This window comes from Pholcus phalangioides, unplaced genomic scaffold, assembly GCF_987345545.1.
Source record: "Pholcus phalangioides strain wild (caught in Gottingen) unplaced genomic scaffold, Ppha-v1.0 ptg000001l_1, whole genome shotgun sequence".
NCBI lineage: Eukaryota > Metazoa > Arthropoda > Arachnida > Araneae > Pholcidae > Pholcus > Pholcus phalangioides.
The window spans coordinates 25,384,908-25,400,414 of NW_028301594.1; the positions used below are offsets into that span (position 1 = coordinate 25,384,908).

Sequence of the window (15,507 nt, forward strand, 5' to 3'; positions counted from 1 at the left end):
TTGCAACTGATCACGATATATTACATAGCAGTCAAGCATTCAGAAATATATAATGAATTTGTTTTAAGAATACAAGAAAACAAGAATTATATGAAAATTAAATTTTATCCTGGAAATTGTAGTACATAGATATGTTGTGTAGTGACTCTCACATTAAGGATAATGTAGTGACTCTCACAGCTTGCAAATGTTTGCTTTTACCATACTTTCACACTTATTCTGAAAAATACTGTAATTTCACATAACTTACTATTATAACACTATTCTGATAAATCAAAGGATTGATCCTTTTTACTCAATTACTTCACATAGTTTGATAAAAATATTTTATACCGCAAATTCTACTTATATTACACAGGTTATTCACAGTAAAAATCTATAGTTCAGACAAACCAGTAAATTTTCAGGAATTATTTATACAAAAAACACTTTCTCAATTTCAATTACAAATATGTGCATCCACTTAATAACAATCTGGCTGTTGATAAAGAACAGAAAAATCATCTGGGACAAGTTTTGCAGCCACAATGTCATCTAACAATGCACACTGGTTGTTTGCATATACATCAGACGACTTATTGCAATTATCAAAAATATCACAAATCTGCTGGGACCAGAGAGTTTTCCAAAATTCCTGTTTCGAACATAATGGCTGTTTGACAAATCGCTTTCTATCGTTTTTAAGTTTCAGAATCTCAGAACTAGCCCCGCTCATCAGTTCAGCTGGGATCGACCAGTCAATAGGACGAAGAACACTATATATCTGACCTGCAGTTCCCATCTCAAGCACATCGTTTATAGCTGCATCTTTCTCTTCTTTAGTGTAAAGTTTTAGCATCATCTCTTCAAGTTGGGTCTCACCAGATTCATCTGTTTCGAACTCCTGTGGATCATCCACAGAAAGTTCTGCTTCATCCAGGGATGACTCGTTGAGGCCCAAATTAAACAGTATCTGACGAAGATGAATTAACAATTTTATAGCTTCCATTTTAACCAAATTATCGTGGCTATGGAGAGCTGTCAGCACAGAAAATCCATACCCCACGCTGCAAAGTTTTTTAATGAAAGTCTTGACACATAGTTTTTCTTGTTCAACACTAAATTTTTCAGCGATACATTGCCACATCCTGAGAGCTATCAAATGAGCTTCCATGTCGAGAGAAAACTTGATGAAATTACACATGGTCACATGGATAAGTTCATTATCTTCATTATTCCTTTGTACCAAGCGATGTAAGCATGACAGGCATTCTCTTTCAATAAATATATCAGGACTGTCAGAAAGTTTACAGACCTTGGCGATAAGAGAAATCTGAAATTCAAAAACCATAGCAATATTTAAAAAAAACCTAAAAATACTTAACTACGCATGAATGAAAGCAGAGAATGCTCTTGCACAACTTTTCTCACGTGTGAGAAATTACATAAATATCATTCGAACTACAACAAACCATTCTCGAATTATAGAAAAATTTTACAGGTACTTTTCCACTATAACCATACCACTTGTCACCTTTTTGTCTTGCAAATTTATGTCTCTAGTTTAGTGTTAAATATTGTTTTTAATGTAATGCCTATAATTCTTTTTTTAAACGATGCATGCAGAAAGAAATAATTAGATATTAAATAATTAGAAAGAATTCCTGTGTTTTTATCATCAAATGTTTTGCTGACATGTAAAATATGATTGAATCTCTTGAATGATTTTAGCACAAAATTATAAAAAATTCTAGTTTCAAAAGTTCTCCATAAAAAGCACCTCAAAGACATATTTCTTAGTAATGGACATGATAAAATATATTCAAAAATTCCATATAACCATAATAAATCCCAGAAAATATCTTCTCAACTTTGGTATCACAGGATTGTAAAACAATTCTATTTGTATTCTGTTAATTTTTGCAGAATTAAAAATATTTTTTGTTCAAACATTATTTTGTGTCATAATCTGAAGAATGTTTTATTTTCACAATCAATTTGAAGTAAATAATAATCAAAATATTATGTGCAGAGAACTGTTTTTGTTATCTTTTCTGAGTGTATTTCACTCTTCCCCCCACACACATAAAGTAGCCAAAGGTAAAATTTTACTATAGCAGAAAAAAAAGGAAAAAAAATAAGCAAAAGAAAAATATTTTCTTCTTAAAATTACAGTGATACCTTGGCTAATGAATATAATCCATTCAAAAATCTCATTCAATAGCGGAAACACAATTCCCTGTGGGTTTCTTTGGAAAATTGTTCAATTCTTTCTTCATGGATTGATTTTTTTAATAGTGGCAACAGTGATATAGCAGAGCCAAACCATGTCATTTATATCACAAGTTGAATTCTTACACCCCCCCCCCCAGAGCAAAGCAAATGAACTCGCCCTCCCCTCTCAATGCACGTGCACTGTGATAACAGGAGCAAAGCTGTTGGGGATGAGCCAGAGAGAATAATGTCGCACTGTTTTTGGTGCAAGAGCAGAAGAGCTGGTAAAAGCTTATATGCTAGAGGTCACAATGTCCAACGGTGACATCAAGAACTACTACTGAACCCCACATGCACTTCACCCATATTTTGTGACGGAAATTCTAATGAATGAGTGCATGTTGGAAGGTGTGTGCATGTGTTGTGAACTTGAAGTAAGATTGTTTCTCAGAAATAATTTTTGTGTGTTAAACCAGTGCTGCAATCAGTCTTCCAAAGTCAGAAGCAGACAACTTGTCATCAAGGACTGTAAGAGGCTGGTAGTGCATCTGCATTACCTCACACACAGTAACAGGGTGGTGTGTCTTCAGAGAATGCAAAACTGTGTCCTGCAATAGATTGCTCTCTTTGCACCATCCAGAGATTAGGATATGCAAATGGTATCCAAAGAACTCTGGGAACATGTTGTATGCAACACTAATGGTTAAATCAAAGGCCTGTAAGAGTTAGAACTGTGTATATATACTATATATCTGGAAAATAAATAGCTGCCACTACAAAAAATCAACCTATCTATATACTACCCAAAATTTAAAAATAAGTTTGATAAAATAGTGAGGACTGTAAAAAAACTAATGAAAAACTGAGATGAACAGCTCCAAATCGGATTAAGGGGACTTTAAAAAGGAAAATAACGAGCTAGAAACAACTTTGTTTCACAATACATAGCTGCCTACTTTTGAAAATGAAAATTAGGGAGATTTTCTCGCGGACCAGTATTTTACACTAAAACCACTCCCTAATAAATGCAAAAGGGATTTTTCCAAATGTAATAGGGATTTTCCACTCATAAAAGTTAAGATGTAGGGAATAAAATCCCTACTCAAAAATTGAAGTCAAATAAAATAAGGATTTTACACACATGGAAGTGAAACCCTTGGGAATAAAATCCCTACGCAAAAAACAAGTGAAATTGGAGTCCAAAACTTCAATGGTGATGTAAAAAAAATATTGTGTTCAATCAGAAACGATTTGACCAAACATTTTGCGAGAATAAGCTCAAAATCATTGAAGATGAAGGGAAAAAAAGCATCAATTTTTGAAGAATATTGACTTTTTGTGACACTTCCTTGATGTTTTTTTGATTTCACATGGGTGATGATGTCAGTCTTTCCACCATGACCGATGTTTATGTCGTAACACAACTTGTACAAGAAGAAAAAGTCAGCCCTTTTCTGGAATGTTTGATGAAAGGAAATTCATCGGGGAATAAGTATCTTTAAAACTGATTAAATATTTTTTGCTTATCAGTATTCAAGTTTTGTTATCGCATGTAACTTCAACAAAAGAGGAAGTTTTGATCACATGCGCATTACTATAATCTTCAATTATTATCCAGGACTATTGGCTGCTAAGCTATTTTCCTGCACTATAAGACAAACAACTTTCCTTGTTACCATCAGAGGGTTTGTAAAACTTCCTTTTAAAAAAGGAATTTCCCACTATTCCCCCATTTACGACGTGTGACGTCATTTCGAAAGGGAAAAAAAAACCAGGTAAAAGACTTTTTGCCCCACAAGAAATTCCTTCGGGATTGTTTTCAGAAGCGGGAATTATTTTTAAATGAAGTAGGGAATTTTTAGGAAGAATTACGGATTTTTTGTGATTTTCACAAAATTCAGGAGATTTAAGAACTTTTCGGGAGGTCGAGAGATGAAGCTTAAATTCGGGCGATTCCCGGAAAATTCGGGAGACTTCGCATCTATGACAATATGTTGGTCTACACAACACAATCAGGTTTACAGGTCTCCTACATAGGATGAGGTCAGCACATCTCTATTTTATACAAACAGATGAAAAAAAGAGAAGCTCTAAGAATGACATGATTGTTCAGTTTGGGGCCTGATAATCTTATTGCACATACTGAAAGCTTTAAGTTGTTAGCTGAATCCCTATTTGTCAGCTGATTTTGAGAAAGCATAAAAAATTCTCTGTTAACAGAAAAGTTTCTTAGCAAAGATATCACAGAATTATACTTGTCTCAATTTTAGATACAGCATGCGCATTTAGCGTATTTCATAGGCGACTATCCTTGCACTTATGCTATTGATAGCATTATAGGCCAATTCTATTCGATTAATGTTTTAAATACTAATTTAAATAATATCAATAATCGAAAATCAATTTACTTCGTTAGTATCTTGAGAATCTAACAGTTTCTTCTGCAGAGATGTGAAATATGTAGATGTGATGAATCGAACAGCCGAAGCTCTGACATAACCTTCAGCTTCAGAAGCGAAAGCCAAATTCCAAACGATGCTTAAGATATCATTCACACATATGAAATCATACCATTGATTGCAAGCTAGAAAAAAAAAGAATTGTTACACAGAATCAAATCTTAAGAAAAAAAGCATTGAATAGTTATATGATATACGGTAATATTCATAATTATATTATGAGTTATGAGAATGATGTCAGAATGACTAAAAACAAAATAAAATATTTTACTATCAGAGTGTTGGACAATCTCAATTGAAAGCAATACGGCACTGTCTACAACAGGCCACTTGTTATCTAATAGCTTCTTTTGCAAAATTTGACCAAAACTTTGACACGCTTCTTGCTTCCAGACATCACCAATGTTACAAGTGACACATCGACCAATTAATATTATGGCTTGTGAAGTGAACTAAAAAAAAACAGAACATTGAAAAACTGCTTATTCACTTTAAAATCCATAAAGCATTTTGCTAACCAATAATAAATATAATAAATCCTGATATATTGATTGTTTTAACCCATTCGCATTGTATGATGAATGATGAGCTGTACTAGCATGAGGTTGCAACTTAGATGCACTTTAAATAAAATGCAAATAGGTTAAGAATATTAAAAAAAAAATGAAAAAATGAATTTTCATAACCCTTGAAATAAAATAATGTAAGATATAGATGGCACTTTGAGTGCACTTTTACAATATGACATTGGAAAAAAAACATTGAATTATGTAGAATAATAACTTTTATATGCACATTGGTAGGGGTCTCTTACTATTGAACACCAATTTATTGAGGTTTTTCTCTGGAATCATAAAATTTTGTATTGTGATGTTTTTAATATTCAGCTACATTGGCTCAATGATCTGTTATCCTCACCATTTTGAAGAATGACAAACGTTTCATATGCTTTGATAAGGTTTAACCCTTCTGTGAGCTGAAAAGATAATTTGTTCAAAATTGCTTCCGATAATTTAGTATGGAAACATAGATGATGCCTGCAGAAGAGGAAAAGCTACCATAAAAGACATAAAGGAAAAAAGAATATACAACCTAGCTTTAAGTGTGCACAGAATTTAGCATGTTTGATCATTATTATGAAATATCATGAAACTTCATCAAATGGACTAGCATTGATGATATATTTCAAGTTATGGCATTGTTTACTTAAAAGGGTGATTATACACAAGCATTATTATAAGTATTCCTTAAGCATCATCATTGAGGGAATATTTTCCTTTCCACATTGCATATCTATAAATACTTTCATTTTTCGTCCATATTTAATAACAAAATATTGAACAGTTTTTTAAAAGACAATTGTATTCAATATTAATTGAAAATAAATTTGATGAATAAAGCGCATAATAGTTACATTAAAATCGGCTGATGACCCTTCAACTAATTTCATCAGACATCCAGTCATCAAAGTCTGCATTTCAACCGAGAGTGTCAAGTATGCTAAAAATTTAAAAAATTAATATTACAGACACTGAATATCGCATACAAGAGAATTTTCAATATTAAAAAAACCTAACAGATTATACAGAAATTTACAGCAAAAATTAAAATAATTCAGATAACCCAACTACACATAACACACAAACCATAATATAAATATGACTTAAAATCATTTGAAAAGTCCTTTAAGTGTTTTTGATTCGTCGCATTATCTGAGAGATGAAAAACAAAGGAGGGATGCACATAGTCAAGCCTACAGGCCAGACATACAGTGATATACCTCTGCCAACGAACTCCTCAGCTTACAAAGATTTTTTTGACATTTTATTGCCTCAGCTAATGAACATTTTTTTTAGGTACGGATGTGTATGCTCATCAAATGCTCAATCAAAATGAGTTAAATGATTAACTGTCACTCGAGCCTGATTAATTTATTTCCATCTTGGAATTGTTTTCCAGATATATACCACATTTTTTCTCTTTCAGAAGAATTTTAAGCTACATAAAAGGAATTAAGCTACATATGAAAGGAATTCATTACATAAAATGAATGATTAAGAGAAAATGCATTTATCCCTCCGCATAGATTGTAGTATATGGTATGTCACACAAGCAGTGAAATTTTTACTGCCTGGTTATTTAAAAAAATAATTACAGTAAAATTTTTATTGCATAGAGTAGACATTTTACTATAACAACTTTTTTTTACAATTTCAGAATTAAAAATGCAAAAGACATAAACTATTTTCAGCAGAGCTGCACAAAGTTAGATTTTTAAAAATTTAAATACTGTGAATAGGGCTGTGAGTCTTTGTACCAAACTGAACAGGATAAACTGTATTGGACATACTAGGAACTTATCTTTTCCATCTGCATGTGTGAGAGAGAAATGAGCTTACTATATCACATAGTACACCATCTCACACACTTTTCTTTTCACTATGGTTCAAATGAACACGACTGCATAGCATACATGCTGTAAAATAAAAAGATGTTCAGTTTTAATTTTCCTTTAAACTCTCCTTCATTCTATTGAAATAGTTTATCTCAGCCTTGGCCAATAGGGCTTCTTAGTGTTTTATGAAACTAATCATCAAAAGTTTGGGAAGTTTCTGGAACTAATTGAACGATTTCACATAAAAACATATAGAAAATTGCATTTTGGCTAATGAATATGATTCAAGAATTGTCTTTTAACCAATGTATCACTGCACAAAATGGCTACTGCTCACAGACTACAAACTGGTGTACTTATCCTGTTGCACTGATTGATGCCTTTTCTTAGAAACCTCTTTGATGGGCCAAGTGGAATCCCCCCTTTGCTGGGCACATTTAACCCATGAACCATTGGGTATGCACCCTTGCACTAAAGAAACCATTTAGTAAGCTTTAGAGAAAAATAATATTAACAAAAACTCACATTTAGCCTTTAGAATCTCACTAAAAAGCTGCAAAGCAGAAAGGCGAATCTTCCGATTTTCAGCCACGAAATAAAATTCTGACAATTCCATACGAGGAGAATCAAAAAGGCTGCAGCATATCTTGATCACATATGATAAAGACTATATGAAAATAAAATAAATTCTGAAGTGTCAAATAAAGTATATGATTTGTAAATATATTTTAGAATAATTATATTAGTCAATTTCTCACAAACATAGAGAGAGCACTAAAAATAAAAAAATGAATTTGAAAAAGAAAAATATGGCACCGAGACAGACCAAAATATGCAAAAAAAGATACATCAATAAGTACAAAGTTATCTCATTCACATATCAACTGATCAACCACAACTGACCTCTTCATTCATCATGTGAACAAACTGCGTCAGTGTATTTAAGGATGTGCGAACCAGAAACAAGCAAGTCATCTTATCAGTCATTTCAGCATTCATGATTTCATCATAGTCAGAAGAAATTTCAGAAGGTGGGGACGACTTCGTCACAATAATTAAAGGCCAAATAATAATTGAAATTTGATCGAGAGAAACTTCAGCTTCACCACAGTCACATTGTCTAATTAATAGTAAAAAAAATAGAGTTGAAAAAAAATTAATAATAAATTTCATTCTGAAAGACAATAAGATACCAGATTCTGCTATACTAAGAAATGAATGATTTATTTAAGCATTCACAGTACAAGAAATGATTTTGACTTTCATATGTAGTCCCGGTCAAAACAAATAATGCACCAAGAAGAAAAGTTTGGATGAAAATATACGGCCTGGCATTTGATACATACAGGTTATGTATGTTGGTCTGGGGCAGATTTTTCATGTTTGTAGCAACTGGGCCTTTAATTCCTGCAAAATTGCAGGTTGGTGAAGTCGCTGCCTCATCTGGTCCTGTATCTGCTCAATTGGTGATAATTCAGGCGAGTAAACTGGCCAACAATGGGTTTTCAACTTGATGCAGACATTCTTGAAAAATCTTGTTTTATGTAAGCGAGCATTAACTTATTGAAAACACCTACTGAAAAAGCCCTGCCATAAATGGTAAAACATGCGACTACGAGATTTCCTGGGCATATCGTCGAGCTGTTATGGTTCCCTGTATTGCAACTAGAGATAATTGGTTGTCATAAATGATGGCTTCCCATACCACCCACACCTATAGTTGAGGCCATGTGTCTTTCCAAAGAATAAGCAATATTTGTCTGCTGAACACTGGGGTACCATTGGCAAACACAACCATCAATGGGCAGTAAAGAGAATTGCAATTCATCTCTGAAGACGATACGTACTAATCCCCCAGCTGTGAAAGTTTGTCGTCACTGCCAATGAAGTCAGGCTATAAATGGAACAAATTTAGTGGGTGCTGTAAGAACAAGCCTCCTTTTTCTAACCATATGAGAACAGTCTAGTGTGGAATACAAGGTTCCTTGATGAATATGACATCTGTGATTGGATGGTCTGTGCAGTTATCATTGGCGCTGCTCAAGCTTACATGCAGATGAAGCAATCCTCTCTACTCTTGAGCAAACTGCAGAGCACAGAGCCTGTTTGACACATGTGCATACCTTCACACATCCACTGCTCTCAGCATCTCTTAACAATTTGGTCAGAATGATGAAGTTGAGGGCAAAATGACAATTTGTTCACCCTGCTTGGCCCAATTCAATGATGCAACCTCATTCAAAGTCCCACAGTTGCATAAGAGATCTTTGAATGTGCCTTAAAGACATCTTCAGCAATCAACAATAATTTACCAAGCAAAAACAGAGGCACAATTTGTGAGAATGGTCTATAAGGCCATTTTGAAGAGCAACAGAAGAAACTTTCATGTCCCCTGGTGGCGGGAATATTTGCATAATTACATGTAATATAACTGTCAGCCAATTTTCAGTGATTCTATAATTCCTTCTAGGGTGTGCTATTATTTTTTTTTTTTTTTTTTTTGATTGGGGAGAATAAAATATATTATTGATTGAAGAAGAGATAAATGAATCTTTTTTATTTTTAAATTAGTTATGTAACTATAAATGAGACAATACAAGTCGAAAAATGGATAAAAATAATTACTTTCTTTTGAAAATACACAAAACCAAGTATGAAATAAGACAACTTATTAAACATGTTATGTATACAACTGATTCACTCATAAACCTACTTTTTCAAAAGCTTTCCACTCAGAGCTATAATTGATGACAGAAGCTTATGTTTCAGGAATGCTTCCATGATTTCCTCAAAGATATCTTTTGTATTTAAATTTTTCTCACTAAAAACATCAGAAAAAACATAAAATAACATTCACTTTAAGAGAATATTATTAAAGTTATTAAAGTGTCATGTACCATCATTAACGTATATAATTGATATCTTCATTCAAAATGTAGGAAGTTAAAAAATTGATTTCCCCCCCCCCTCCCAAAAAAAAAAAAAAGATTGTCAAATGGAAGTGTGCAGCACCATTTTAGGTTCAGACCCCACTGCTGCCACAGTGGTGATTGGCTGAAGTTGGTTTTCTGCGGTTCCCAACTTCGAGGGGCAAATTTGAGGCGATCTCCTCGTTAAAAAGTCTCGCCACAGGGAGCAAAAGGCCTGCAACATACAATTATTCACTCATTACACTTCACTCATAGTTAGAAAAATTGATGGCAGCACTATACATAACAAGCATTACACAGAAACAAACTTTACGTTTGATTCACAAAACACACACACACACTTCATCATAAACTAAAAAAAAGACTCGATCACAATCATAAAAAGCCAAATAATAACTGCTTAATATTTATTAATATTTTTTGTATATATATTTAATTATTAAATAATATTTGTATATTAATAATTTTTAATTTTCGATCCCCTTGAGAGAAGTCATAAGACTTTTATGCCTCCCTGTGTACATGCCTCAGGCCATTATTCCACTGGTCTTATTTGTGAAGCAATAAAGTTTTTCAAACATCTTAATAAATGCATTCATACTTTGTGTAACTACCATTTCCTTGGTCAGTTGTGGGTATTTTTTCTTGTGAATAAAGAAAAATATGCTATACTCAAGATAAATATTTATATTTAAAAGAAATAGAGAATCCTGAAAGTCAATGAATGAAATCAAGTAGAAGAAATCAAGTTTCATTTAATTAGAAAATCTTGACAATCACATGTAGTTTCTAGAAAAATTACACGTGGAAATTGCCAACTTGTTATTGGTGGACAATTTTGATTTTAATTTGGAAAAAAAACCAATTAAGATTCCAAATAAACTACAGTGAGACCTCACTACACAATGGTAACTCAATATATAATGATAAATCCCTTGCCAACAATATATTTTCAACTCCTGTTTGAAAATTCCTGCATAAGGATGTTGAACTGATACCTCTTCATAAAATGATAATCCCTCTGCAACAATATTTTTCTTGGTCCGCAGATATTGTATCAAGATTTCACTGTCATATCGAATTCAATTGCCTAAATATTAATAAAACTCTCAATCGCTACTACATGAAATTTCTAAACCTTTTCTATCAATAGACTTTTTTTTTTACTTGAATATGAATCACGAAGAAAAAATAACATTTAGGATTCCAAATCAAAAACAACTACAAAAAATGTGGAAAATGTGAAGCCTCTTTCTTTTTTACCTGTACAAACAACTGTCAGCTATAACATCAATGAGAGATTCAGATGGGATCACGGGTGTTGCAACATTTTTCCAGAACTCACAAAGTTTTTCTCCAAGTTTAAACTTTTCACAGAACAGCTTCAGCAGAGCTCGACAGCTCTGCATACATGAGTGGAGGATAATTGTGGATGTATCTTGAATAAATGCACGTTCTTCACATGGTAGACAACTCAGCAACAATGCTATCACCTTTTCGATATATGCATGAAAAGTAGGAGATAAATCACATAGTGAATGATCTTGTGACAACAGACTCCATTTGATGAAGGCGGTGGAAAAAAATTCTGCAGCATCTTTACGAACATAGTAACTGCTCCCATTGAAACTAACAAATGCAGCATCAAATATCCCTTGAAAGATAAAAATCAAACGAAATATATAATTATAATATTATAAAAATAATTCATTGCATTCCAAGAACTTGTGGCCACTGATAAAGACACAAGTGTGTAGTTGAAGTTTCAATATGCTTAAAATAAATTGTTTTAAGTGGTTTGGAAATGTGCCGCAGGCCACTTAAGTAATCTGAAAATGAGAAGCGTGTCTTAATTGATTTGAAAATGTGCTGCGGGTTCACTTAATCTAGAAATTGTCTTGGAACAACTGGAAATTTGCAGTGGGCTGCATAAAAAAAGAGGCATATAACGACTTGTTAATACCTTTGAGGAGCTTGTCATTTGATAAAATTGGCTTTCAGATCTGTGCTCTTATTTTTTAGTTTCATTTGTGTGCCGTGCAGCCCTGCCATCTGCAGAATACTCGAGCAGTTGGTTACTTGATCAAGAAATAAAAATTTGTCTATTCACATAATTTGCTGAAAACAGCCATATGTACAGTAGGAAAGATTGTTATACCTAAAGTAGTATCAGTGGTTTGGTAATCAGTCGCAGGTCATAATCGAATAAACTATTCCATGATCTTCAATTTCTTATAAATTTTCATATAGCAATATGGAAGAGTTTAAAACTACCAATCAGGATAATCTTTTTACATGGGAACTATCTACGCTGGAATTTAATATTATTCTAACCGCAGGCATGTTAGAGTACAGAGTGAAAGGGCACAATGTTAAAGAGTGCTGTTTAATCAAACAATTACTTGTATGCAGGGACATCAGAAGTGCTTCAAACCTACGAGTGGTTGTCTTGAGTTTTATGAAGGATGTATATATAATTTGATTTCTGAATCAATTCTGGGGAAGGGAGGGGGGGGGGGCTCAGACCCATGCTTCTAATTACCGCAGGTGCTCAAGCATTCACAGTACCTCCCCCCCCCCCCTTCAGGCTCTAAAACTTTCATAAACAATGATTTTGTTGATTTCTACAAAATTAGGCTTGAGATCCCATGCCTCATGAGATGACTACAAAGTCCTTATTTGGCCCACAGGGCATAGTTCGAGAATGAATGGAATAACATGTCTATACACACAGTTCAACTACCAGGTGAAACTGTTCTATCTACTAAGGGGTCTGAGTGGCAGAGTAGTAAGATACTCGTCTTCCACTATGAAGGTTACCATCAAGGTCGATGGGTTTGAATTCGGGTAAGAACATCAGAAACAAGTTCTTTACCTACAGAGCCTGGAGTGACCACCAATAGATGGCGCCTTCATTTCCCACCCAACTCCACTGGTTGGAAATTGCTATACAGCGATATATAACTGGATTTGGTGAGTGGTAAAGTAGTATCTACTAAGGGAAAGGATTATGAAGTGTTTTTCAAGGATAATAACTTTTAGCTAAATGCTGGTGTTTTCACGAGTGGCTAGAGTTATTTTTTGATACTACTACTACTACTACTAATTAATAATTAGTAATTGCTGATGTAGTGACTTACTGTTTGATATGAGCCATTTAAGTCCAGAAACATGCTTTGCAAAACGAGTCATAGAAGTTAGGATTGCAGCATGTATTGATGGCTCGAATGGAGCTACAGAGTTCTTTATACATATCTTGGCGAATTTATCGAACACATGTTGATCCTTTAAACAGCAAAAAATATCTTCTTCTTCAGCAAATAACCCGATTGAATGAATGGTGAATGCGACAATATGACTCTCAAGTTCTCCCCCATTTCCTTCCATTGAGCTGAATATAGTGTTGAAGAGGACTTGAAATTTACTTTCTTTGAACAGTTTCACAGCATAACCTGTAAATATATCAAAGATGAATCAAATAAGAGAAACCTTACTTTTTTTTTTGGATATCTTTATATATATGAAATTCACTTTCTGTGTGTGTTCTCTATACAAATCTAATCTACAATTTTAGATCTATCGTTGCCAAATTTTACTTACATACCAAATGGATCCGATTTGAACAATAGGCTACTTTAAAAGTTCGTCAGAGCTGGGAAAATGCCCGAAATGGGCAAAAAAAACTGTCAGGCAATAATGGCTTCTATGCCTCAACAATGATTTTTGGAATGTTTACTTTGGTTACCGTGGTTCCCTAACATTGCATTTCAGACATGTATATGCCTTTTTGTCACTTCTTTAATGCTGCCAGTATTATGCATAACAGTTCATTCCTTTATAATGGTTTGTCACTTTTTCAATCCTCTCAGTAATTGAAGAAAACCTGGGCAGCACTGGATATTATAGCTAGTTACCTAATAGGCCTATATATTAGTACAGTTAGGTACATTTCAACTGAAACTCCAGTGATCATAAACTGCATTTCTTTTGAAATAGAACCAATTATAAGTAATTATTTATTATGCAAATTTTTTATTGTTTTACACTTAATTTTTTTAAAGAAATTCTAAGAGATGGTATAGTCTTCTTAAGAGTCTGTTGCGGCGCATGGGTAGGTACTTTTCTTCCTAGTCTGCGACGGTTGCCATTTTCTTCCATTGACGTTTTTTCCCCCTACTGGCTATTATTATTTCCTTTGTTGCTTCTGTGTGGGTTGCCATTTCATCTTTTGCTGTTCGCAATCGTCTGAAGATATCATCCCCTAGAGATCACTAGTAATAATAGGATTTTGTATAGAGAGTATGCATTCAAATCAAGCATTTTGTTATTCCAATTATAACAATATAATTATAATATAAAATTGTTTTTGACCAAACCCAGAGCCTTTTTTTACCCAGACCATCATATCATTTAAAAGAGAGTCTATTTTGGGGGTATTTAGAGGGTTTATATTTCTATTCCAGAGAATATTTATTTATATATCAGAAAAGGGACCATTGTATCATTTAAAAGACAGCCCTGGTTTTTATTACTATCAATGCTGTACCTGCTCTAGGATGTTATATTTCTAATCTCAATCCCTTATTTACTCTAAGAATGTTGATTTGTTATTGTTTTTGTCCATTTTTATCGTCATTTTTTCGTTTTAATAGCCACAGTATTTTATCTTTTTGATGATTTTTTTGTCTGGCAAAAAGATGTCCGAAAGCATGACTCCACTTAGCTCTTGGCAACTTTTCACCATGCTTTCTGACATTTTTTACACCAAAGAAAAAAATTACCAACATAATGCCATAAGGGCTTATACTGTAGCTGTTCCACTGGTTTTTGTGCAAGCATATTGCACAAGAGGGCGACAGGGAAATTGTGCTTGCTTACACAAAAACATTAAGAACGCATGTTTGTCACGCTTGCAGCAGTTTCATGTGTAGCCCAGGGTTTGACAAATTGGGGAAAAAAATATCTAGGTGCCAACAGTATATTTTGGGAGCCAAGTCTAGTTCCTTTTTTTTTCCAGAGCCAGGTGTCACAGATACAAAGTTTTAGGCGTCAATATCAATTTTTCAGTCGCCATGCGACCTAGAGCCTGAGATTTGTAAAGCTGTCGCATAGCCGCCTTTACGTAAGGCCATGTTTCAATCACTTCAATTCATTCTCACTTTCTAATTATAATAATCATTTCACATCAAATAAGTAAAGGAAACTATACTTTGTTCCCCGAGTTCCCGTCGATTCCCATCGAGTGTGAATTTATCGGCCAACACCCCAAGCAACTTCTCGAAAAGAGTATCATCCAAGTCCTTCCTGAGGCTACCATTAATCAAAACTTCAATAACGTCATCTAATTTCTCCTCAAACACGGACATCATCACATAATATGCCACCGGCGGGATGGTGATTGTTTGAAAAACACGATGTAAACAAATGACGTCAACAAACCACGATTCGGCCTTTTACCTGCGTTTTAGGTAATTTTTGTGATTTTAATTTATATTTTTGAATTCGTTTGACATTTCAACTGAAAGGAATT

The 15,507-nt window shown here is 33.7% G+C and overlaps 1 protein-coding gene across 1 annotated transcript; it reads right to left on the reverse strand.

The window, feature by feature from the left end:
* Positions 1-86: 86 nt before the first annotated feature.
* LOC149090180 (uncharacterized) lies at positions 87-15,413 on the reverse strand. The gene is made up of 10 exons (XM_089232485.1): positions 15,187-15,413; positions 13,118-13,429; positions 11,241-11,631; positions 9,761-9,868; positions 7,951-8,167; positions 7,573-7,714; positions 6,067-6,152; positions 4,924-5,104; positions 4,602-4,777; positions 87-1,312 (listed from the first exon to the last, which is right to left on the reverse strand). Exons 1-10 carry the CDS (start codon positions 15,344-15,346, stop codon positions 464-466), a joined length of 2,622 nt encoding a protein of 873 aa, XP_089088611.1. The 5' UTR covers positions 15,347-15,413; the 3' UTR covers positions 87-463.
* Positions 15,414-15,507: the final 94 nt, after the last annotated feature.

Coding starts and splice junctions, on each gene's coding strand:
- LOC149090180 (XM_089232485.1), bottom strand. CDS start 15,346: ATGATGTCCGTGTTTGAGGAGAAATTAGATGACGTTATTGAAGTTTTG. Junction 11,632..13,117: donor TAAATGGCTCATATCAAACA/GTAAGTCACTAC, acceptor TTATCTTTCAAG/GGATATTTGATGCTGCATTT. Junction 8,168..9,760: donor AGTGGAAAGCTTTTGAAAAA/GTAGGTTTATGA, acceptor ACTATTAATTAG/ACAATGTGACTGTGGTGAAG.